Genomic DNA, 22,677 nt, shown 5'->3' with positions numbered 1-22,677 from the left:
GCGAAAAGCTGGAACGCACCTAGTTCTGGCACGCATCGTAGTGTCTTTTCACAGTGGAGAGGGTAGCGCAACACTGCATCGGCATTTTATTTTCCAAACGAAGCGCAGCCGTTTTAACCCAACGCTGGGCAGCGGTTTCGTTTTCTGTACCGTGCCAACATGGAGGACTTAGTTCTCGGAGCGCCGAGAGATGGCGCTGCGCATTTCGCATATCGTCTATTGCCCTTCGCTACAGGTCACAGCAGTCCAAAGAGAGCGTGGCCATGTTTATAGAGGACATGACACGCCTCTTCAATCGGGCCGACCCTACCATGCCAGAAGCTACAAAGGTGCGGCACCTTATGCGTCGGGTGAAGGAGCAGCTGTTTGCTGGCCTCATGCGCGACCCTCCGCTAACCGTCGCCGCCTTCGCCAAGGAAGCTACGAGCATGGAACGTTCGTTGCTGGAACGGAGCGCCCAATACGGCCGTCAAGCAAATGTAGCGGCCACTCAATACTTCACTACCTTGCCAGGCCCCGGGGATGAGGCGCTGCGAGAGCTTGTACGGAGCATTGTCCGCGAAGAACTGCGACACCTCCGCATAGATGCTCAGTCGGCAAGCATACCTTCTACAGGGGACGTCATCCGTGACGAAATCCAGCGAGCGGTGCAGCCACCACCAGCACCACTACCGGAGCCACACGTCATGTCCTACAGCGATGCCTTGCGCCGACCTGCCCCCATGCCGCAAGTTTCGCCCCGTTGCCGGACCTCGAACTTCCCACCGTTACCTGCGCTCCGTCGAGCAGCAGCAGAACCTGCGCCCTCCTATCAGCAAAGCGCACGTGTGGCGCACGCCCAACGATCGCCCGCTCTGCTACCACTGCGGGGAGCCTGGCCATATTCTGCGGCATTGCCCGTACCGGCGTATGGGTTTGATAGGATTCCCGCCCGACGCGCCTCGACCTCGCTATGGTGAAAGACCGCAGGACATCGACGAGTACCTCGCCGCTCACGTGCTGCCCCCGGCCTCGCAGCAGCGCCAATCGCAATCGCCATCCCCGAGGCGCTTTGCTTCGCCCAGTCGGCCCTCAACCTCTGGTCAGTTCAGACGCACGTAACCTCGCCGGGAAAACTGAAGACGGCGTCCTCTGGGGGTAGGGCCGCCGCCACTGCACAGAGTCAACAGCCTCCACCCGACGATTCGACGCGACTGCCCGGGGGGTGGCGACCCGAACCGACGACCTCTCCGACGACCCGTCGACGACCCGTCGACGTGCTGCGAACGATTAGTTTCATCTGAAATTTTTGTAACCGCCGACAGTTATCAAGTGACCGCACTCGCCGATACCGGCGCTGATTTTTCTGTGATGAGCAGTCAACTCGCCACGATTCTCCGTAAGGTTCTGACGCCTTGGTGTGGACCCGTGATTCGCACCGCCAGTGGCCACGTAGTGACGCCGATCGGCGCCTGCACCTGCCGCATCCAGATCCGAGGTCTTACTTTCACTGGCTCTTTTGCCGTCTTACGTGACTGTTCTAAAGACCTCATTCTGGGCATGGATTTTCTTCAAGAGTATGGCGCGGTCATCGACCTTCGGGAACTCATGGTATCTTTTTCCGCCCAGCGAGCCGTTGACACCCACAGCGAGCCCTGCAGACTAATGTTACGCCTATGTGACGATCATGTAACGATCCCTCCGCGAGCCAGAAAGTTCGTCACAGTCGAGTGTAATGGCAGCACCGGCACCCTTGGCATCGCTGAAGCGAACATGTCGCTGCTACTCGCTCGGCATGTTTGTGTATCTCGAGGCCTCGTACAGCTTGCCAACGGTCGCACCATCTTAGTCACCAACTTTACCCGTGAACCGCAACATCTAACGAAGGCAGAGGTCGTCGCTTATTTTGACGAGCTCGGAGGGTGTACCAGGCAGTGCTCTTTGTCCACGACGTCAGACCACGACGAGACGACAGCTACAGCCATCCCGACCGACGTCAACCCGCACCTCTTGGCCAGTCAGATACGCTGCGTAGAAAACCTCATCTATTCCTTCCGCGATTGTTTTGCATCAACTTCCAAGGTGCGACAGACGCCGCTTACAAAGCACCGAATTATCGTTGCTGACGACCAAAGACCAATATGTGAGCGCCGTTATCGGGTATCATCAAAAGAACGTGACGCCGTCCGCCGCCAAGTTACACAAATGCTCCAGTACGACGTCATACAACCGTCCACGAGCCTCTGGGCATCACCTGTTGTCCTCGTCACGAAGAAAGATGGCACCCTCAGGTTCTGCGTGGATTACAGGCGCCTCAATAACGTCACGAAAAAGGATGTGTACCCTCTGCCACGCATTGATGACTCTCTAGACCGCCTGCGCCATGCCACCTATTTTTCGTCTCTTGACCTCTGCAGTGGGTATTGGAAAACAGAGGTCGACGAACGCGACCGCGAGAAGACCGCCTTTATTACCCCTGACGGCTTATACGAGTTTAAGGTGCTCCCTTTTGGCTTGTGCTCGGCCCCTGCCACATTCCAAAGAATGATGGACACCGTGCTATCTGGACTGAAGTGGGAGTCGTGCGTCGTATATCTCCATGATGTCGTGACCTTCTCCGACACATTCGATGAGCACCTGAAACGTTTGCGTGCTATTTTCGAGGTTATACCTTCTGCTGGTCTCTCTCTCAAGCCAGAAAAATGTCACTTCGCTTTTCATCAGCTGAAGTTTCTTGGTCACATTATCAGCGCTCGAGGCGTTAGTCCAGACCCCGAAAAGACGGACGTTGTAGCTGCCTTCCCCAAGCCCACAGACAAACGGAGCCTGCGTCGTTTCTTGGGCCTCTGCGCGTACTATCGCCGGTTCGTTCATAATTTCTCCAAGCTAGCTGAGCCTCTGACCCGTCTGACGAAAGACGCTGAACCCTTCTTGTGGGGGCAGGACCAGCAAAGAGCCTTCACGGAACCCAAGTCCCGTCTCCAATGTACGCCTGTGCTTGGCCACTTCGACAAAGGAAGCCGACATGGTCCTTGTTCAGTGGCAGGATGGTCTAGAACGCGTGATTGCTTACGCCAGTCGCACTTTGTCCCGTTCCGAAGTCAGCTATTCCACCTCGGAGAAGGAATGTCTGGATGTGCTGTGGGCCGTTACGAAATTTCGTCCGTACCTGTATGGCCGCCCATTTCGGGTTGTGAGCGATCATCATTCACTGTGTTGGCTGGCGAATCTGAAAGATCCCTCGGGGCGGCTTGCTCGATGGAGCCTTCGGCTACAAGAATTTGATGTCACCATCCTGTACAAGTCCGGCCAGAAACACAGCGATGCCAGAAACACTCTCTATCCCGCGCTCCTATTCCCTGCCCCACGGGCGAGTCCGACGATTCCGCTTTTCTCGGTGCTGTCACCGCGTCCACCCTTGCCCGCCAACAGAGGGCCGACGCCGAACTGCTTCCTCTCATCGAGTATCTCGAAGGAACCGCTCCATCTCCTCCTCGAATCTTCAAGCGCGGGCTGTCATCGTTTTGCTTGCGCGATGGTGTCCTCTATAAAAGGAATTACGGCCCAACGGACACTGCCTATCTGCTTGCCGTACCTACAGCGCCTCGTGACGAAGTTCTGCGTGCGTGCCACGACGACCTTCCTTCGGGCCACCTCGGGTTTTCGCGCACGTTGGCGCGCATACGTCACAAGTACTACTGGCCCAGGCTTGCTGCGGTTGTACACCGCTACGTCCGAACCTGTCGTGAGTGCCAGCGCCGGAAGACGCCGCCGACTAAACCAGCCCGGCTCCTGCAGCCGATCGATCCCCCACGCCTCCCATTTCAACAGGTCGGCATGGACTTACTCCGCCCATTTCCGGCGTGCGTCTTCCATGGGTAACCGGTATATTGCTGTTGTCACTGACTATCTTAGCCGATACTGTGAGACCAAGGCCCTTCCCCGTGGTACCGCAGCCGAGGTTGCACATTTCTTCATTCGCAACATTGTGCTTCGTCACGGAGCCCCTACAGTCGTATTAACTGACAGGGGCACCGCCTTCACGTCGGCACTTACGAGCGAGGTACGTCGACTCAGTGGCACCAGCCATCGAAGGACTACAGCTTACCATCCGCAAACGAACGGACTGACTGAGCGGCTTAACAAGACAATTGCCGACATGATTTCGATGTATGTAGACGATGACCATGGGAACTGGGACCGGATACTGCCCCACATCACGTTTGCTTACAACACCGCTCTACACGAAACGACGTGCTTCACTCCGTTCCATTTGGTGCACGGTTGCGAAGCCTTGACCATTCTGGACGCCATGCTTCTTCCCGATCCTGCTCCCTCTTCTTTCGTAGCGAACCAATTTCCTCGTGACGCCGAAGCCGCTCGCCATGTTGCTCGACAGCGAATCCGGCACCAACAACAACGCGACGCCGAGCGTTACAACCTCCGCCGCAGGGAAGTGATTTATACACCCGGTGACCAAGTCTCGGTGGGGAGCCCGATCCGCTTGCGGGGCCGCTCTGAGAAGCTTCTTCGCCGTTACTTTGGTCCCTACCAGGTGTTGCGCCGCCTCAGCGCGGTGACCTACGAGGTGCTCCCTCATGGAACTGTCCGGTCCTCACGACAACCGACGTCCGAAGTAGTCCACGTGGCGCGACTGAAGCCGTATTACTCCTGTTAGCCCCTTTTCACGCAGACACTCGCGCCGTTAACTTTCCGCCTTCCCTTTATTATTTTTTTCCGCCCGTGCGGCATCGGGTCGATGGCTCTTGAAAGAGGGGGGGGGGGGGGGAGAGGGCAATGCCACACTGCTGGCACCATGCCCGCGTCACCTGGTGGTTGTTCTGCATGAGCTCGGCGGTTCGGCGGGCTTCGTCCTAGGAAACGCTGTGCTTCTCGCTTTTCTGCTGCGTTTGTCGGTGACAATATTATGTAGACGTAGCAGGGCCATCGCCCACGGGATTTTACACGGCCGCTGTCGTTCACCAGGAAATGCACGTTGATGGACTCTTTCTGCTGCGTTTGTCGGTGACAATATTATGTAGACGTAGCAGGGCCATCGCCCACGGGATTTTACACGGCCGCTGTCGTTCACCAGGAAATGCACGTTGATGGACTCTTTTTTCGAGCCCCGAATTCAATGCGAGCCGAGGAAGTAGCGATGGCGCTTGCTGCCGCCCGCGCCAATTCGAGAATCATCATTACGGACTCCCGAGAAGCATGTGATCATTACTTGGCAGGGGAGATTTCCCCCTTAGCTGCTTGCATTCTAAGACGGACTGCCACTGACCCAACACCGAAAAGAATAATTTGTGCTCCTGGCCATCAGGGCTTACGAGGTAATGAGGCCGCTGACGCGGCTGCCCGAGAGCTTATTCACCGGGCTCCTCATCCCAGCTCTTCTGGCTCGGAGACTAACCAGCCGCTGCTGCGATATAGGGAAATAATGACGCATTATAGCGACAACCACCGCCTTTTCCTGGCCCCTGCAAAGGGGCTGAGTAATACGGAGGAGCGAACTTTAAGGTGCCTGCAGACAGGTACTCTACTCTAGCTGTCCTGCAATCTTAAAACATTATGATCCTAACGCAGATGGGCGATGCCCGCACTGCGGGGAGACCTGTGATATCTTCCACATGGTGTGGGCATGTACTCAAAATCTCCACCACCACCACCACCACCCTGAATTTTTATTAGGAAGCGACAGAATATATGATTGGGTCAGCCCGTAAGGGACCGATCCTGACAAGCTCTTGGTAAAGTTGAAGTGCCCACCGAGAAATAACAGTTACCGCGCCTTTAACTTCCTCAGAACCCCTGTAATTTTTGGCTACGACATTGGGCGAGTGACGAGCACGCGAAATTAAGGCTACGCATTGTGCGATACCCGCCGCAGTGCCTCAGTGGTTAACGCGCTCGTCTATCGAGCCGGAGTACTCGGGTTCGAACACGACCGCGGCGGTCGCGCTTCGATGGAGACCCAAAGCAAAATGCTCCCTTGTACTGTGCGATCTCAGTGCACGTTAAAGATCCCCAGGTGATCGAAATTATTCCGGTGACCTCCACTACGACACCTCTTTCTCTCATTCTTGTTCCACTTCCTCTTTTAACTTACGGCGTGGTTCAGGAGTCCACGAGATATGTGAGAGATACTGCTCTATTTCCTTTCCTCAAAAAAACAATTTGCCAATTTGAAGGATTCACCTTTCCATCTTATTCGATAGAGCCTCGTCTCCGAAAGTTCGACGCCACCGTAGTCACTCGGAACATTAAGCGCAAGCGATTTCGCACCATCGCAGGGCTATGACCCTCAGCTGAATATTGTCCACTATAAGGAAGGCAAAACAGGCTCACTGCCCGATGTGTGCAGGCGCGAATTTTTGTAGTTCGTACGTTTTCGTTAAGAACAATAATAATAATTGGTTATTGAGGAAAGGAAGATAGCGCAGTATCTGTCTCACACCTCGGGTGGAGACTTGAACCGCGCCGTAACGTGGGAGTAAAAGAGGAAAAAGAGAAACAGGATTCTCGTTAAGAACTTTTGCCCGCAAACACCACGTATGTTCTCGTCGTTCCCAACTGTCTTTGCGGAGAAAATGCGCACGCTTGCAATGACGACCCGACCGCTAGGCAACTCTTGTTTATCTGCGAGTAGTGCTTCCAACTCAAGTACTACTTGACACCGCTATCAACCGATACCGCACGTTACGTAAATTGCCCGTTGAAGTTTTTGAGTGACGAAGGATACCATCTACAAAGCCAGCTGGAGACTTGCCCTTACAAAAATGACTTTTGAGCTTCAGTTGACGCCTTGTTGAGCTCCTGTTGAATCAACTGGAAACCAACATGAACTCAATGTATGTTGAGCCCACACAACACCTGCTACACGGAATTTTTGTTGAGCGTAGTCAAGAGATTTACTATTGAGCAATTTCTGTTGAACTTAAGTTGAATCATCTCAAGACAGCCGTTGCTAAGCCTAACTAAATGAAATCATTTCGACATGCATCGTGTAAACAGAACCTGATCACATTACACATATTAAGAACGCACGCAACACCCGTCAAAACTCTCATAAACCGCTCAAAGTCATTTTCTTGCATAGAAAAAGTGCAATATGCTCATTCAGGCATACCTACTTTGGATGATTCGTATGTGCTCTCATAAAAAGGGCGCTTATTTATGCTTTATTTAAGTGGTTTATGAATGAATCAAGGTCGTCAAATAATAGACCGTTGCATATGAACTTCATTACTTCTACTACACATAAAATAAATAAATATTAATAGTAGTAACTGACATAACTTTGCTGATCGGCAGTCTACAACCTGCGCAGGTCCGGACACCCTTGAGTAGGACTATATAAGGGCGAAGCCGAGGTTACACTTAAGATCGTAAAATGAACTCTGTCAGTTCTCTCTATAGCCTCGTGTGCAGTACTGTCCCATGCTCTTTATCTGATGGATGTGTAGGGCTAAGGTGTATATATGTATGTATATATATTGATGTACATATGTGTTTGTGCGTATGTGAGGAGTACTACGTCACAGGGGATGACGGCTTCACGTTAACGAGAAATTGCAGCAATAAATATAAATATACCGCCGAAAATTGCATTGGTAGTCGGTCCATCTGGCGCAATACGAATGTATTCCCAGGATTTTTTTGCTTTTTTACCCCAGCCAAGATTCAGAATGGCGTGTTGATTCACTCCCGTAATTCCAACATGAATTCAACATGAACGCAAAGCAGAAATTTCATTGAGAATGCTCAACTCTAGCACAGTGGCCACTTTTCCCATGAGTTTCAACTCGGCCTCAACAATTCACCAACACTAGCCCATCCTGGTCACAACAAAAATTCAACATGGCGTGTTGAGTCTGCTCATGAGAACTTCAACACTGTCTCAAGAAGCATTTTTGTAAGGGTGATGTTAATCCCATAATCAACAAGGCAATTCCAGCCGATCGACATAGAGCTCCTGGACCTTTTTACGAAGTCGTCCTTCGAAAACACAAGTATATATGCGGCGGCTGACTTACCTAGTGAGTTATGATTACCGGGGATGCGAATTTGGAGTTTATAGAGTATTCCTGCCGTTAGGGGAAAGCAATTGGCCAAAGCCTACGCATTCGGCCACTCCCTCGTAACAAGCACCCCGACCAAAACCGCGGGGGACGGGAAGCCAGGGAAGCGGCCCTTCATGAACGATACGGCGATGAACAGAACACCGTATGGGTAGATGCTGCATGCGACCACCACCGAGCCACAGCGGCTGCGTAAACTCCGGGTACCCCTACAATTATAAAAGAATTACCCCAGGGAACTAACCCAGAGGAACCAGAAGAAATACCTATAGCGTTTGCGCTCGGCAGCTCCAGTGCTACCTATATACTCAGTGATTCAAAAACTGCAATGCTAAATTAGTCTAAGGGCAGGGTCTAACCTGCCACCTACCAAATGCTGACCCAGAACCTCCCTCCTACTGCAGCACTGAGCTCGTCTGGGTGCCTGTGCACTCTGGAAACCCAGGCATTCAGGCCGCCGATTCTTTAGCCCGAGGGTCTAGAAACCAGGCACAGGCTCACCTCATGGGGGCTTTCTCAAAGGAGCGCGCGTGCACCTTCGCTGAACTCATTGCGAATGCTCATGCCGGAAGGCAATTATACCCGCCCCCCCCCCCCCCCCCCACCCCGAGTCCTCCCTCACTACCAGGGAGCAACACCTAAGGCGCCGTCACCAAAAGCGAGTCATACCTATCCCTCTCTACTCTCCCACTACCGAACCATACCACCCTCCTACCCTCTGTGCAATGCACAGAAGCAAAACCTGACCCATATCCTCCTGGCCCGTCCGGCTTCGCCTCGACCCGGCGGGCAGGGACCACTCCAAACATGGGAGGACTGGGAGACATCGCTACGCTCCACGGACTCAGCAAGACAAAAGATCGTCGCCGCCCGCGCTGCCAGCGTCATGGACATTTTACGCGCAAAGAGTTGAGTGGGGTGGGGCCATGCGGAGCACCATGGGCCTGGGAGGCCCGAATTCCTGTGCACAGTAAAGTTTTTCTCTCTCTGTCCCTCACCTAGGGCGCCAACCAAAGCGCGAACGCAACTGCAAAGAAGAAGAAATGTCGAAACTCTTCCTCAAACGTAACCCGCCGCGACATAACCTCTCTCCTCCTGAAATAACAATTGCGAGAAGCGGAACCGCATTTACGGTAGAGACGACGCAGACCATCCAGCGCTACAACCTGACAACCTGTGGACTGCTGACTGTCCATCGCCTACCATCGACATTAGCGACGACTGTTCCTTCTCACTCCCAAAACCTGTGATCTCCCCTATGAAATGTAACCAGCATCTTATATAACACCCCGAAAGGAGTATTTAAGGTGACAAAACAAATCGAAATGAACGGACAGTACACCACACGCAGATGCTCCACTGAGCTCTTGGGCGGACAGCTCCGACATGCATGACATGCCGACTGAGAGTACGCGGCCTGGGAGGTCATCCTCTTTCACGCTCCACTCCGCTACAAAGCCGCTATAGAAAAGGCCACTCGGATTACGCCTTTTCGGCTCGTCCACGGCACGGAGGGAGCCACTACGCTCGATGCCATTCACCTAAAGGTCACGGGTTAAGAGAAGCTTGACGCCAATGCCTACCTTCAGCATCACAGAAGGAAGTCTGAGAGCTTACCAGGCTCCGGGTTCAAGACGAGCAGCGTACCAGCATCCTATGCTAAAACCAACGGCGATGACACTCAAAGCACAAGCCATATGAGAGAGACGAGGTGTGGACACCAATCCCCCGTTAAGAACTTAATGAAACACTGTTACCGCGTTATATTTCGAACCTTCGAAAAATAGGCGTATCAGACTACGAACATGTTCTCTAGACAGCGAAAGCGTCTCAGCGGCGCTGAGCACGGCCAGAAATGGTGCAGGTGGTACATCTGAAATCCGATACGGGCATAATGAAAACTACTATTCTCATTCTCGGGGTGCGTTTTCGGTCTTTTATTACGATCGCTGATGTACACTAGTGTCTGTATTCACAGTTTTTATTTTTGTTATTTGTCGTTGTGTGTCGTACCACCATGAGCAGAATGCCGCCGCAGTGGCTCAGTGGTCGTGGCACTCAAGTTCTGCTCAGAAAGACGCGGGTTCGATCCCGGCCGCAGTGGTATCACTTCGATGCAGGCGAAATACTAGAAACCCGTGTACTGTGTGATGTCAGTGCCCGTTAGAAACGTATGTGGTCGAAATTAACCGGAGCTATCCACTGCGGAGATCTTCACACAGTGAGTCCCTTTCGGACGTTAACCCATATCAACACAACTATCGTAGTCTTGTGTGCAATGCCTGCCGCACTTGGCAAGCGGGAAGAGGTAAATCCGGCTCTCCTTCTGTCGGGAACAGGAGGGAAAGGCCGGCAGGCGGCTGCCAAAAGAAGAAACGCAAAACAAAATGAAGCAAAAATGACTGGCAACCTGGCATGCTTGGCAGGTGCCAAAGTGAAGAGGGACATCACCTTCTCCACTTTTAGTGGAAAGGAGAGGGAGGCCCGAAAGTGGCTACCACGGGAAGAACCCAGAGGGCGGCTGCCGTGGAGGGAAGTGTTATGACGCGGTAGGGCCAATGCGCCCCGTGAGGACGGCGAACACGGGAACAACCCGGCGTGTGGCTACCAGGGAAGGAGAAGGCCCAATCAGCCATCAACTGCCGCTGATCAACAACTTAAGCCTTGATTCAGTGGAATCTTGGAGACAAACTGATATCTCCAATATTGCTGATAGATCAAACAATATTTCCACTTGGTGCACGCAGGGAAGAAAAACGGCGATGCATATCTTCATTGACTGTCTTCGGTCATAAAAGTGAACAAGAGAAGAGGAGCCTCAGGGAGCTTCACCAACGTTGCGACAAGAGGTTGATACGGAGGACCCGTTCAAGAATACAAGGAGGCGCAATGCCATGCTCAGTGACATGAAACAATGCCGTCGCGTAAACCATTTATTTCGGTCTGCCTTCAAAACGAAGGCCACATATCGAACATTGCATTTACGGTGTCTGCCAGCTCATATATAAGAAGTCTAATTGTCCGAAATTATGTAAATCCGGTTTTTTTTTTTCTGATCATTTAAGCGATATTTTGCCCCGAAGAGGTATTCTCTCTTGACCCATCGTTACCCCAAGAATTGTAAAACGCAAATGTTTTCTTAAACCTTCATGGGTATCGCAAATTATGTTAACTGGCCAATAGCAGAAGGACGTGAGCAAAGAGTCCACACACGGAGTTCCCTTGAAGGCGAAAAATCAGGTCATATAAACCACAGAAGAAAAAAGGACGCTTCAGCAGTTTTCACCTGGCGGGGCACCTAGGTTCAAGCTCTTAATGAAGTCACAGGTGAAGTGATGGCAGAGGCGACTTGTTTGCTCGGAGCTTAGTAAGACCTCCAAGTAGCGGCAAGAACTGGGCAAGGCATTACGCACGCGCACCGCGACGTGCTCCGTCATGTGTGGGCTGCTCACAGCGAGCCACTGCAACCGGGGAGCCATGCTTATAAGTTTGTAAAGGCGCTTCTTGCCCGCATACGTGTCCCTCAGGCACAGATGTGTTAGACCCAGCCTTAGGCTTCCATTTGTTCCAATGTAGATTGATTTGAATGCTTTGCCGGTGAATGCCGTGTGTCCCAAGAACAAAACACGCAGGCTCTGACCGTGCAAGAGCACCATCTCGGCACCCGTGTCCCTCACGTCCGTGCGCTCAATATCCAGAACAACGAGGTTGGCGATCACGGGCAGTATGTTGGTCAGGCGTCGGTCGTTGAACAGGTAGCAGCCTTCGAAGCAAAGGGCACGAAGCGACGAGAATTGCTCCAGCTTGGCTAGCCCGATGGCAGGCGCGAGTACGCAGTCGGCGAGGTCCAGCAGCCGGAGATCACGTGGGTATGGACGGCCCTCTTCGGCGGTGAAGAACTGCTCCGCTCTGAACCACGACTCGCGCAGTGAGAGATGAGTGAGCGTCGGTGGCAGGTCGCACACTGTGACCTTGTTCTCTCGAAAGTGATCGAAGAGGAAGCCGCGAGTGATGTGCAAGACCTGCGAATAAGTGGGGACACATGTAGATCTTTTTAGTACGCTAGCACTTGTAGTGGACATTCCCCGCATTTATCCGTTGCGTGTTTATCAAGAAGTTGACGTTTCAGTGTTTTGGGGAACAACAACTGCGCTGGATGGGATGGCTAGAGATGGGAAACTCATATATCGCATTATCCATTCAATCCAGACGTCAGCGCCAATTCCTCCCATATTGGCTGGCAGGAAGCCAACTGGAGCGTCATGTTGTTGCTATGGCAACCATCTCCAGCATGAAAAAACTTCGTCACCGAGCAGGTGTTAAACAACCAACAGTGGTAACAAAGCAGCATCGTTTTTCTATGCCTAAAACGATTCGGCTACCGCGCAGCCTTTCCCGCTGCGTTCACGTCGAGAATTTAATTTTCTAGACATCAAACCCCGTTCAGTCACCAAGTGCGCTTAAATCGCTGAAATCGAATTTAAATGGAGTTTAGGATCCCAGGGCTAACTGCCGCTTTCATGCTTGGTGTGTCGACGGAAGCGAAAAATATAAGTTCATCTACTTCATCGTCCTGAGTCGGCCCAGATCCTAGAGCAGCTCATCCAAGTTGTGTAATTTGGTGTTATCGATGAGGGAAGGCATCCTGATAAAAATGAGTGAGTATTCGTTTTTCTTCATTTAAAACTTTGACGTCCTGTTAACTGAAGATCACAACAATTGCTGGCGTTAAAGAAGCGCTATTTTTGTTACAGAATGTACGTGTTTCTTCCACATCGACTACTCCGGTCCCATAGCGCTCGTATAAGACTTTGGGCTCGGGTTTGAACGAGGGGACCCTTCGTAAAGCGTAGCCTTCATGAAACGCTCACCCTGAGTGAGGGGCAGTGATCGGCGAGGTAGGCGAAGAACGCTCGCGGAAAGTCTCTCTCCTCATCCTCGGCGGTGGATGTGTCCAAGGAACGGGTTATGTGCAGTTCCACGATGTTGGCGTCGACGTGGGCCTCGAGAAGGCTGTGCACCTGTCGAGCCTTGAGCGGAAACGACGTCACGCGTAGCACACGCCTCAGCGAGAAGTCGCGTGCCACACGCCACCATCGGCGACATACCCTGGAATGAAGAGGCGTGCGCTAGTGTTGTCGCATTGTTTTATTTGACATATATATATAAGCGGTAACGTATACGTGAGCTCTAGTAGAGGCAAAGCTCATTAGTTCCGATGTTCAAGAGCCGTTAATTCACCGTCGTAGAGTAAGAATCTATTTAAGCTAAGAGTTATCTCACCTCTACAGCATTCAGACAAAATGTACATGAAGAATTCCGGCGCGGTGATTTTCCTCACCGCTCTGAACTGGAGAGGGTACAAATAAAGACGTGGGAATTGAGGCGTAATGTTTTCTTGCCGCTTACTGACGGCGTCGTTGCTAGCGGAATTTCCCACGTTCTCAACGTTTGCGGAATACATTGCCTGAGTATGATTCCTGCTACATCAACCTTACACCTCTGTCGACATATGGAGAGAACCGTTTATCGCTACTACCAGGCCATGGTCTTCGCTATGGTGATTATTCGGATTGCTGCCACTCTACAGGGGATTACATAGTACGTGCAGAGACGCCCTGGACTGGCACCAATCCGAAAAATGACATCTTGCCCATCAATTTCATGTCCTCCACTGAGATCTCGGACGCGACCCGTGACCGGCTAGCGGCTATGCCCGTCCAAACTGAAAATCCTGACTGATCGCTAGTTACTCATCTTCTGCACTTTTAGCAGATCAGCTTGTTAGAAAATCCTGACTCATCGGTAGTTGCCCGCTTTACGCGCCTTTGCAGATAAGTTTGGTGCACGCCAGTCTCCGAAGGATGACTAGCTTCCTCCTGATTGCAAGGCAACCCTGCAGTGTATATACCAATGAGGTACAGAGGAAGGTCCCATTATGCGCACCCAAGCTTCAAAAGAGTACGAGACTCAAGAGTGTGGAATTTTATACAGATGGAAATTGGGGCGTGAGCTGCTGTGCCGCACTTTTGTTTACAATCGGACGCAATGTTTATCTGCCACTATTTGGTCCAGGCGGAGTTTTCCAACACACGTCTGCTGCTGGAATTTCGGCAAAAACATCGAGGAGATAAGCCGACAACCGGGCCTGCGGGAGCATCTTTAACATCTATGTGTTCTCATTTGTTGAAAATGTTTGCACTTTCCTCAGCGCTCAACTATAGAGACGCTGCAAAGACGGTGGGACGCATCATATCTACGGAGGGCGCTGGTTTATTTCATGTTTTAAGGCGGAAGCCTTTAATGCCTCATCGTTGTAAGCAGGAGTTGTCGACAGAAAATGTCACGCTTTTCAATTGGTCGAAATCCTCGTGACGTCACAGTGCGCGAATTTCAAATGGGGCCAATTGTACTTTGGCTAGTAACCATGCAACCAATCAAAGGGATCGTATAGTGATGCTTCAACTAAGTGGGACTGAGTTTAGTTAATTGCTTAATTAATCAATTAGCCTAATTAAGATAGAGGAGAATGAAGAGGTCAGAAGACAGAGGAAAAGAAAAGAAAGACGCGCGTCGCAGCGACAACAGCGTCCGCGGAAGGAAACGCTGCTGAAAAAACAGATAAGTACGAAGCCGCGTTCGTTCCACCACCACGCACTTCCCCACTCAGTTCGACGTTTCTCGTTTCATATACGTTGTGTCGAACATCCTAGACAGTTCCAACATTTGACAGGTGAATGACAGAACACGATGGACAGAAATACAATGATATAAATATGAAATAGCTAATTAACCTTTCTAGTTAGACCGCATAAATCAATAAAACCGAGAACGAAATTGGTCGAGTTGGGGAATCGAACCAGGGTCTCCGGAGTGCGATACGAGCACGCTAGCCACTCTGTAATGCCAGCTGAATGGTTTGGAATGAACAAAGGCGCGTCTAGCTAATACGGCGTCTTCGTTCACTCCCATCTTCCCCCTTTCCCTTACGGCGAGGTGCAGGTGTCCACCCAGATATGCGAGAGAGATACATTTCCTTTCCTCAAAAAATAAATTTACCGTCCAGCAAGGCGTACAGCCGAATTGGCGATGGCGTTCTGTGGACTCCCTGGCAGCGTTGCAAGACGCTGTCGCGTTCCACTCTTACAGGCGAAGCTTAACATGTTAACCACACATCAGTAACACACGCAGACAGCCAGTGGACGCGTCATTCGCTGGTAGCACTTGAATCATCATTCACAACCACATTCGTGGCAGAATGCTGTACTCAGGCTTTCGCCTTGCACCACTTTAGTCGCCAAAGTGACTCCTAATTTTGAAGCGTAAAGAGGAATGGAAGATTAAGCAGGTTGCTGGCTGTTAATGGCTCGCTGTTAATAACACTGGCGTTATAAACTAGAAAGAAGCGTTGAATAGCGCTTGATGCCGCATTTAATAAGTGGACAGCGGAATACGTGCTCACGGATGTAGTGTCGCACCGGCATCCCTAGCCTAACAAGCTTCGTCTAAGCTCCGAAGCATCGACTGGAAGGTGATGCACTGCGTTGCAGTTACAGCCGACTTACCTCGCGCAGGTGCATACATCGTCGAACGACGTCAGGTGCCCGAACACCTCCAAGAGAAGGCTCTCCGGCAGATGTTCAATCTCCATGGCCGGTACTTCTTTCTTCTTCTTCTTCTTCTACTCAGTAAATCCTTCCTTTCAACGTGCACGTGGCGCTCTTGCACTTAGAGCGGCTGGCGCCGGAGAAAAATTCAGGTGGCACTTTGTCTAAAGGGCGTAGAGGCGAAAGCGTTTTCCGCACAAAGCTTCGCCTGTATGAGTGGAACGCGACAGCGTGTAGCGCTGCCAGGGAGTTCACGGAACGCTACCACCCGTTCGGCGCGAATACCTCCAGGATATTGTCCGCGTCTGGCGCGGAAAGATGAACGCGGCGGCTGCATCGAGGGACGCTGGTGTCGTCCAGCAACAGACGCCGGCTAGCTCTGCGCATACGCAGGGCGGGAGTGCGCTGCACGCAACCCTCGAAGCGCTCCAAGCAACTCCGGTGGCGGCCGCAGAACACGCTGCGCATTGAAAAAATCTCTGCCTCTCCCGTAAACGAGAGTAGAGTAAGCATGAAATGTTTACGGGGGGCCTAATGTCATCTCGGTGGACACCCGAACCGCACCGTACAGGAAGGGAGGAACGCCACCACCCGTTCAGCGCAATGCCTTGCCATTTGAACGCAAGGTTTTTTGAGGAAAGGAAATGGCGCAGTAATTCTCTGCCATCTCGGTGGACACCCGAACCGCACCGTAAAGGAAGGGAGGAACGCTACCACCCGTTCGGCGCGATGCCTTGCCCTTTGAACGCAGCGCTTCTCCCCCGGATCACGTATGACGAAGTGTAACGTGGCATATATGTGCTTTTTGCATGCGTTATTAGAAATCGGAAATTATAATTCCGTGCATTATCAAACCCACAGCTCCACTGATATCTTGATAAACATTGAGAAGGCACTGGCAGCAGTTATTTTTTGTCTCATTTGGAGACCAACCGGCGCTTGCATGCCGGTCGCGTAGGAGGGCTTAGAGAGTCTCGTTAAATCTCGTTAAGTCTCGTACGGTGCCCGGATGTTCTCGTTTCAGAGCCCGGATGACTGGTATTCAGTGCCCGGATGACTGGAATTCAGTGCCCGGATGAGTGGATTTCAGTGCCCGGATGATGGCTCTCGGTCTCGGCGTGACGTCACCACACTGCCGACAACGGCAGCTAAAAGCATTTCATGCTTAAAAGACGTCATCGTCGTGGTGCTGAAACCGGGAAACGCGGACGACCCCAATGCAACTTTCGGTCCTGCACAAGCCGGCGCTGCAATCCGCAGCATCCTCTGGGACGACGCAAATGCGGGACCTGCGGTGCGGCTGGAGGATGTCCTCCTCCAGCCGGACAGGGATGTAATACGACCCACAACTATGCAACACTATGGCGAAGCCATCCTCGCCCTTGATCTGAAAGGGGCTTACGACAGTGTTAAACACGGAAGCATCCTGGCCACCTTGAGTTCTACCGATTGTGGGGCTAGGGCCTACGCGTATGTAAGATATTTATTGACTAATCTCTAGGCCTTTCTTTGGATTGAGGACAAGGAATACGGCCCTTACATGATGGGAACACGGGGTACCCCTCAGGGAGCGGTGATAACACCGCTCCTTTTCAACATAGCTATGATGCGCCTCCCAAGGCAACTGGCCCGGGTGGAAGGCATTCAACACGCGTTATATGCAGATGAAATTACAATTTTCACCACTGAAGGGAGCGTTGGGGACATGGCGGACCGCCTTCAGCAGGCCGCTTCCATAGTCATTGCGTATGCTATTGACTGTGGGCTCCAATGTGCTCCAGCAAAATCAGAGCTTCTGCGTATCAGAGCGAACACAAGGGATAGGACAGCAATACACATCTCTCTGTCAGGAGGTCCTATTAGAGAGGTGGAGGAGCTCTGTATTCTGGGCCTTTTCGTTCACCACAGACTCAGACCGGACTCCACTATTGTGAAACTCAAGACTATATAGGCGAACAGGTAGGGCGCATTTTCCGCCGCGTTTCCAACAAGCGGGGCGGTCTGCGGGGCAGGGACGCGCTTCGGCTCGTCTATGCCTGTGTGATTAGCCGGATCCTCTACGCCGTGCCATATCTCCGCACTGCTAAGCAACACGAGGAGCGATAGACGCCGTCATCCGCAAGGCAACTGAGTGGGCCCTGGATCTCGCGGCGGCTACCTCTAATGCCAGACTAAAGGCATCGGGGGTGCTAAACTCCTATCAGGAGCTGCGGGAGACCAACCTCGTGAACCTATACACGCGGCTCATGCAGACGGCCCCTCGGCGCCGCATGCGAAAGCGCTTACACATCCAACACGACCGCACTCCAGGGAAGGCGGAGCGTATCCCAGTACTGTGGCGTCATATGCTCTGGGTCTCCCCGCTCCCCCGTAACATGGACACGGACATGCACGAAAACAGACGACAAGCGCGGGCTCGGGCTCTGGAGAGACAACTCGGCTCCCGACCCGGTGTATATTATGTAGACGTAGCAGGGTCATTATGTGGATCCAATCTATATCAGGCAAGTTGAAATCGCCACCTAAAATAAACTTCACTCGGTCGCCCCGGAAGCGTTGGACATAATCACAAAGCTCTTCAAGAAAGGCGACGTCCGCGTTAGGAGGTCGATATACTACACCTAATACAATAGTGTTGCCACAAAAATCGATATTACAAAAAAGACTCATGACTTGGAATACCCGGTAGCATCACAGCATATATACTTTACTTAAGTATTATTGCGACTCCTCCGCCACTTGTCGGTCTGTCGCACACAATATTCTGTAGGCGGGGGGAACAATTAAGCTACCAGGGATATCAGAATGAAGCCATGTTTCTGTCAGAAACGTAATGTGCGGGTCCAGGTCGTATATTGTTTAGTAAACTTTACGACTATGGAATCCGCGGCAAAGCTCTTGATTTGATAAAAAGTTATTTATACAACCGCCTCCAGTTCGTTAGTATTCATAACAGCAGATCAACAGCACAGGTAATTAAATATGGCGTACCCCAAAGCTGGATCTTAGGTCCTCTCCTATTTCTCTTATATATTAATGACATTGTATCAATACCCCAAACCCCCGAAATAGTGTTGTATGCTGATGATACTAATGTGTTTTTCCATGGCAATTGTCTAATCACCCTAATGAAGAATGCCAATACATGGCTCGAAGAATTATCGACGTGGTTGCAGCATAGCCAGTTAAGACTCAATACTGACAAAACGAACTACATTATCTTTCGGGCTAAAAATAAGGCGATTGACACTAAACTTAAACTAGTCTTCGAGGGGCAAACATTAAACCGTGTTAGCGCTCAGAAATTTCTGGGTGTACATTTCCACGAAAACTTGAACTGGACACACCACATAAACTATTTGACTATGGACCTCGCGAAAACTATTGGAAGGCTAAATAGATTTAAGTTTATGCTCCCAGCGTGGTTCAAACGCCAGCTTTATTATACCATGATTAATTCAAGATTGCAATACTGCATACTAGTTTGGGGCACCACTACCACTGGTAATTTGGAACGTCTTCATATTCTTCAAAAGAAATGTATCCGATTCATAGAAAATGCAGCGTTGCGAGAACACACAGCTCCACTGTTCGTAAAAAAATGAAATACTTGCAATTACAAGTATATTTCGACAGCGCTTGGCACTGAACATATTCACTCGCATAAAAAGTAACCTGAATTCATTTCTTGGGAAGTACCGACGTCAAGAATGCGGCTATAACTTTGCTAAGAAAAAAGTCAGAACTTCCTATGGTACACAATCGTTAGACTACCAGATTTCTGTCCTTTTAAATCTGTTTCCAGAGATTATTGACATCGCAGTAAATGTGCAGTCACCGTATACTTATAAAGCACGGATAAAAAAAGTACTCCTGGTAGAAAAAAAATGACCTGTCTCCTTGTTATCTCGTTTAGGTTTGTGTTTCGTTTGTATTGCTGTGTTCCTTGTTAGATTATTGAAATATGTCAGTACAAATGTTGCTTTTTCATGATTTTGACACTGTAATAATTTTTTGGTTAGGAGCTAATCTTTTGTTAAGATAAATATTTATGCAACTGTGGTTCTTACCTTTTGACACAATAATAACTAACAGGTTGTGATGTAAGCTTTTTTTTTTTTTTAAAAATGCTCTTGTTTTCTGTAGAACTTACGGTTTTAATTTCATATAATACTTGTTCACAATGTTTCTGTTTTCTGCACGTAATGAATGGTGCAATATATTTTTTTCAACGGCTTTTGTAGCATAGAGAGTGCAATGTATCTCGCCAGGAGGCGAGGCCTTGTCAGGCGTAGATGAAACGCCTTTTGCCTCGCCTTCCTTGGTAGAATAATCCTCTTTTAAACTCTCTTGCTCATGATGTATACTTGCTTTCTACCAGAAATAAAGTGAATAAAGAAGTGCTTTGAATTCGGCTGTCTTATTTACGATGCTTTGAGCGTTGAAGCAAACGAGTCGTAACGGTCTGCCATTATCAGCTGGTCATTTATAGGTCTTTCGTTTCTGATTCCGTGTGACAACACGTGTCGGTGATGTGGCAACACTGACACTGGCAGAATCTTCGCCTTCGGAATCATCTTCACTACTTCAAACAGCCGGCTTATGGCCCTTGGCATGGTTAATATTTTCCGGGAGCTCCAGGAGGCGCTCCTTAAATCCAGTACACGCGCTTGTCGCAAACGGAGTCGGGTCGCCGCCTTCTTGCTCGACTCCATATTCCGAACTCACTCATTTTAAAACTAGGTTTCCCTCACTATCCTCTATTTTGCTTTTAAATCTTTCTACCCTTCGCTGCTTACTAGTGTTGTTTTTTTAGCGCTCGCATTTTGTTTTATCGCTCTTCTTTTTCCCTGACTATTCCTTTCTCCCACCGCTAGCCCTATTCCTTTCACCCCCATCTCCTAAGCCTCTTTTTTATCCTCCCGTCTCGCGAGGAACTGACCAGATCACTCCAACCTTCTTATTTCATTTACTTCTACACCTGTCTTTCCTCTTTAATTCCACTCTTCCTGTTCGCGTGTTCACTTGTTTTTAATCGAGTTTTTTTTCACGTGTTTTTCTCGAGTTTTCTTACTCGTGTATTACACGTGTTATACTTATGTTTTTTTTTCACTTGTGTTCCCCTACCCCTATTTCTACTACCTCCCTTTTTCTCTACTCTTCTCCGCGTGCTCACTTGTTTTCACTCGTGTATTACTCGTGTTTTACCCGTGTTTTTACTAGTGCTTTTGACTTGTGTTCCCCCGCGTGTTCACTTGTTTTCACTCGTGTTTTACTCGTATTTAACCCGTGTTTTTACTCGTGCGTTTGACTTGTGTTCCCCTAACCCCATTTCTTCAACCTCCCTCTTTTCTCTACTCTTCTCCGCGTGATCACTTGTATTTACTCGTGTTTTTCCTCGTGTTTGGCTCGCGTTTTTTTTATCCGTGTCTTACTCGTTTTTTTACTTGTGTTCCCCTACCCCTAGTTCTTCTACCTCCTTCCTTTCCTACTCTTCTATCCGTTTCACTTGTTTTTTTTGTTTTTTTAACCGGCCTTTTCTGGTGATTTTTTACTCGCCCTATTTTTTATATTTCCCTTCTTCCCCCCCCCCTTCTGCATTTGCTTTCTTTTCTCCTCCTGTTCTTTTTTGCCGTACTCCATACTCGCAGGGGACCCCCATAACATTATGGGGGACCACACTGCGAGTGACGAGCCTGTCCCTGGCACAAGCCACTCCCCACGCAGCCCAAGGCGCACTCTCCACCACCAGCGGTCTGCCAGTCTAACTGTTAATCCCAAGTACTTCCTCCGCCACCTCCGCCTGCGGGTGGCAGCCCTTCTGGCAGAGGCCAACCGGGGTCAACGGGTCCTCCAGACGCCGGATCTCCCGGGCCGTCACCAGGCCTCCCCACCCCCCTTGGAAACCACTGTCCAGGCTACTGCCAGTCTGCAGCACAGCCCTTGCAGCTCCAGGCACCCCTCGCCAGCGCGCAGTGCTTCCCCCTCGCCTACGCGCAGCGCCTCCCCCCCACTTGCGCGAAGCGCTTCCTCCTCGCCAGCGCGCAGTGCTTCCCCTCCTCCTGCGCGCAGCGCTTCCCCCTCGGCAGCGCTCAGTGCTTCCCCCTCGCCTACGCGCAGCGCTTCCCCCTCGCCAGCAGTCACCCGCCAGAGGGCCCAGTTCCTGAGGGACCACCCGGACCTGCCCCCCGGCCCCAGGCGACAGCCCAGGAAACCCCGACGCCCCAGGCCTCACCTGGAGCCGTCCCCGGAGCACCTGCCCGCAGGGAGCCCCCAAGCAACTGTGCCCACTCAGCTGCCCGTTGCCGATCCCTCCCCTCTAATCACCCCCTCCGTTGAGGTCTCTTCCCCAGGAGGGCCCACAGACCAGAGATCCTCGGCACTAGAGAAGCTGCTCAACGCAGCCAGTCAACAACTACAGGTTGTCTCCTCCCAGTCCAGCACCCCAACCCCACTGGTCCATACCCCTGAGGAGTCTCTCTCCCCCCCTGGCCATGGCTCTCCAGAGGTAAGTGGCGAGCCCTCGCTACTTAACCCTCCCCCCTCTGCTCCAGCCAGTCAGGACCAACGTGGGCCAGACGGGTGGATCCTGGTGAACCGCAAGGCCAGGCGTCCAGGAGCCCGTCCACAGCCCCGTGTGGCCACTGTCCTCTTCCGGCCCCGCCAGAGGTCCTTCTCTCTCAGGGACGTTGTCAAGGAGGACTACAGCGCCTTCCTGTACTCCCGGCCTGGCGTCTTGGAGGTAAGAGTTAACCGCAGGCGCAACATCATCGCCGCGGACGTCTCCACCCCAGAGGCCAGGGCAGCCCTCCTGGGTCTCAGCTCTCTGCTGTCGACCCCAGTCCGGGCTTTCGAGGCCTCCCGCCCGGATGGCTTCATCGGGGCCGTCTTCGGTATCGACCCGGAGGTGTCTGAACAGGACATCGCCGACACCATCGAGTCCTCGGTCGAGATCCTGGCCATCCGTCGCCGTGGCCGTGCTGTCACCACCCGTTTCGCAGCTGAGC

General features: G+C 51.4%; 1 protein-coding gene across 3 annotated transcripts in view; it reads right to left on the bottom strand.

The window, feature by feature from the left end:
* Nucleotides 1-22,677, bottom strand: part of LOC149366937 (uncharacterized) — a 141,512-nt gene that overhangs the window by 11,058 nt on the left and 107,777 nt on the right. Inside the window, exons 1-3 of one of the 3 annotated variants that reach the window (XM_089553311.1) lie at nt 15,629-16,024; nt 12,935-13,172; nt 11,704-12,085 (exon numbers count right to left, since the gene is read on the bottom strand). In XM_089553311.1, coding sequence (XP_089409437.1) covers nt 11,704-12,085; nt 12,935-13,172; nt 15,629-15,714 — 706 coding nt within the window. In that variant the 5' untranslated portion in view covers nt 15,715-16,024. Of the gene's footprint in view, nt 1-11,059; nt 12,086-12,934; nt 13,173-15,628; nt 16,025-22,677 lie in introns of those variants that run through there. The other 2 variants (XM_089553296.1, XM_089553303.1) reach the window with 2 other exon arrangements.

The sequence above is a fragment of the Amblyomma mixtum genome, chromosome 1, assembly GCF_055824585.1.
Source record: "Amblyomma mixtum isolate Tamu chromosome 1, ASM5582458v1, whole genome shotgun sequence".
Taxonomy (NCBI): Eukaryota; Metazoa; Arthropoda; class Arachnida; order Ixodida; family Ixodidae; genus Amblyomma; species Amblyomma mixtum.
The sequence above is the reverse complement of the archived record's forward strand: the minus strand, read 5'-3'. Positions and strand labels throughout refer to the sequence as shown.